Raw genomic sequence first — 3588 nt, forward strand, 5'->3', positions numbered from 1 at the left:
TATATATATATATACACTTACAAAAGAAAAACACGTTGGGTTTTGCTCACTTTTGGCTTTAGGAAAAAATACCAGGCATAAGAGAGAAATCGGTTTTACCTGCAACAATCAGACAAACTGTCTCATATGTGAAGCTGTGGGACAGTTTGTTGGCATAAACTCCCTGATCACTGTGRGTCACGTCTCTCAGGACTAATGTCTTGTCTTTGGTCCACTCGAACCGAGGGTCCTTCACCTGCAGAAGGAGAGGTCAGTCCTGGTCACAATATTGTTCTCCCTTCTCTTTAACAGACACAAATCTAAACAGTCAGACTAATAAATAAAATCTCAAAACTAACAACAGCAAAATAACACTTTTAAATAGAACATAAAAATATTGACTTCTGTTTCATCATCCTTCAAAAAATCTAGCTGCTTATCTTATTATGAGTTTTTCTATTGGATAATAAAACATAGATCACCATACTAATGTTAAAATAATTGAAAACTAGCATTACAAATGCACGCTTGTCATCTCACAAGACGTGTTAAATCAAGAAATCTGTTAGGCCATTTTGTGCTGCCACACCAGTTGACTGAGTTATAGTCATATCTGTGTTTGCTAAGTTTGTTCAGCTGTGGCAGCCATGTTGAATAAGGTCGACTTCAAATGTTAATCAGTTGCAAATGWGCATTCAGTGATTACCTTCTGGGAGTTTCATAAAAATCCATTCAGTGACTCATGAGATATTTTGTTAACAGACAAACAGGGTTGATTCCAACAAGGTGTTAAGTAAGGATGTGACACAATGCACTGGGCTTGAATTATGTATTGGAGACAACACTCAGCTACCACCACACCAAATCTTAGCTCAGTATCTGCAAACTTGACCGAGCTTTAGACATTTATATGGTTTTCAAGGTCAGGTAGCTGTGAAGGCCTTCTTGACGTGTGTTAACTCCAAATGTTAATCAGTTGTAAATAAACATCCAACGATTACTTTCTGATAGTTTCCTTGAAACCCATCCAGTGGTTCATGAGATAATTTGCTAACAGACAAACAGTTAATGCCAAAATTTCAGTCATTTCAATAATCAGTTAGTGCTCAAATTATAAGTTGTGGATCCATCTCAGCTACTACCACAATTTATTTTAGTTCAATACATGTAAAGCTGAAGGAGTTAGAAACTTTATTGGGCTTTCCGATATCAGCAGGCTGTGGCGGCCATCCTGAATCGGGTTGATTCCAAAAGTTTATCCATTGTCTAATGATTATGTTCTGAATGTTTCACCAAAAATGTTTGGTGATTCATGGGATATTTTGCTAACAGTGACAGTACAAAAAAAAGTTTTAAAAACATTATCACTCCTCCATGAAAGTMCAGATTGACCTGAAGCAAGCTGAACCGGTGGTTCAACCCACACACGGTTTTCTCTTGATAATTATATAAAGATATTTAGATCTCTACCAACACACACTGTAGGTCTGAGTCTGTTTGCACACAAATCACACACTTCCACTCACGCTGGTGTTCTCCAGCAGGACCCGTCTCGGCCCATCGCCGTTCGGCGCAAAAGTCACGATTCTCGAGTCCGAGTCCACCGGCAGTCGAAACTCGTTCCCAACACAAACGGTCTGGACTTTTTCTTTTTCACCTGTCGAGGGGGGAGAGTCAACAAACTTTTAACGCATAAATGTCCTCAGAGGGTACAGTTTGACTGACGACACACCAAATAAGGCCCTGCATACAAGCAGAGTATTTACAACACAACTGTTTATCCAGCACAGCCCAAAGACCTCACAGATAACAACAGAATAAAACCAGTCCTGAGAAGTTTATACTGGTTCGTTGCTAGGGTTTTACATATAAAGTTCACAATTGTGGCAGCAAGGAGCTCAGGTTCTATAGCTGCAAAGCAAGCCCCAACCATCACATCTCCACCACCGTGCTTGAGTTAGCAGTGTTTGTATATTTTATTTTCACCTCAAGGAGGCTTTCTCCTGGTCACCCTAACAAGTCCAGAACTTTAACCTTTGGCATGCTAACTGAGGCCTGTAGAACCTGAGATAGATGCACAGTCTGACCTTGGGGGGTGAGTTTTCCGGGACATCCACTCCTGGGAAGACTGGCAGCTGTCTTAAAGCTTTTCCACATAGTTTAGAATTGACCTTTGACCCTTCCCAGATTAAAGAGCTACATGAGTTGCTTCTCTGTGGTCATTGCTGATGTCTTCCCACCTTGGCATTGTGCTAACACACACACGCCTATGTGAACTTGTTTTAATTGAGGTGGTCACACAGATGATGATCCGTTAATTCGTTCGATTAGAGGCACAAAAGACAGCGAAGGGAGAACTTTGTTTTTACATAATGCAGCCTTTCCACTTTGGCTTCATTTTTATCTAATAAACAAATTACACAGAGGAATCTGTTGTGTGCTTGGGATTCTTCAGGATATATTTAAATAACAATATAAGATCCCACTAAAGACCATAGTTTGTTATTAAGTCTACATATGGAAAACTTTATAGGTAACTCCGCTAACGTATAGCTTCTGTCAAAAACTCTTGTCATAAATACCTCTTAAAAACAACATATTTACTGTCCTTGTTTGTGCTTTATAAACGGTTTTACAATAACGTAGAGCTGACTGGTTTATAAAGCAATAATTAACTAATTTTATCCCGATTAAAAGGGGTCTATTTTTTTAAATTATAATGAAAATCTCACCTGTGGAAAGGTGCAGGGTGAAAAGTGCCACCAGGAGGACGTGAGTGGACATTTTCTCCTGTTAAAAACAAAAAACAAAACAAAAAAAACCATGCTGTTGATGTGTAAACATAATTGTCATTCATGCCCATCCTCCGCCCTGAACAACAAGCGGCCAATCACGAGCGTCACGAGGCTTAATCAATCAACAAGCTGCAGGAGAGGAGGGGTTGAACAGTGAACAGTGATGGAGTCGGTGCACAGCCGCATTTAGGCTGGCGTGCCATAGGCATACACACACACAGAGACGCGCGCGCGCACACACACACAAGCATAAACCATCACCATCATGTCCAGTCCGCTGCTGCTTGAAGGCAGGTGTCAAACGTGTTCCTCCGCCCCCGATTCACAGCCAAATATCTGGCCGCTTCCTGTTTAATATCGATAATGGATCACTCCGCCTCGCCTGTTCCTATTAAAGCTCACCTGCAGGACGAGTGAAAACAGACCCACGGCGGGAAATGCTCCAATAATTACGTGGATGTGGACGAAGAGGATAACAGAGCCCTTTGCAGAGCGCGCATGCGCACTGACCCCCACCCCCTTGCTAAACCCCCGAACGGATAAAGCTCCGTTCAGTTGTATTCTCAGCAGCACCTCTACGCAACAAAATACCACGTGACTCCATTTACCGCGTTACAGTCTGCGCACAATACGTGAACGTTGAAACCCGTGATTGAATAATCCAGGAGACACGAGGAATTTTTATAAAATAATTTAACAAAAGAAGGGCTGCCAAGCAATCCTTGAAAAACTGCATATCTCCATATCCCCCGTCGCCTTTCATGACAGTGATAAAATTCAAGATGGCTACCAAAACGTTGCTTTGAAGTTAATG

At 41.3% G+C, this 3588-nt stretch overlaps 1 protein-coding gene across 1 annotated transcript in view; it reads right to left on the reverse strand.

Annotated features, from left to right (window-relative positions):
- LOC106517265 (uncharacterized) overlaps window positions 1-3274 on the reverse strand; it is a 16232-nt gene extending 12958 nt beyond the window's left edge. The window contains exons 1-4 of the mRNA XM_014008020.1: window positions 3177-3274; window positions 2712-2769; window positions 1506-1636; window positions 100-235 (exon numbers count right to left, since the gene is read on the reverse strand). Coding sequence (XP_013863474.1) covers window positions 100-235; window positions 1506-1636; window positions 2712-2763 — 319 coding nt within the window. The 5' untranslated portion in view covers window positions 2764-2769; window positions 3177-3274. The remainder of the gene's footprint in view (window positions 1-99; window positions 236-1505; window positions 1637-2711; window positions 2770-3176) is intronic.
- Between the last annotated feature and the right edge of the window lie 314 nt (window positions 3275-3588).

Source organism: Austrofundulus limnaeus, unplaced genomic scaffold (assembly GCF_001266775.1).
Source record: "Austrofundulus limnaeus strain Quisiro unplaced genomic scaffold, Austrofundulus_limnaeus-1.0 Scaffold1, whole genome shotgun sequence".
Taxonomy (NCBI): domain Eukaryota; kingdom Metazoa; phylum Chordata; class Actinopteri; order Cyprinodontiformes; family Rivulidae; genus Austrofundulus; species Austrofundulus limnaeus.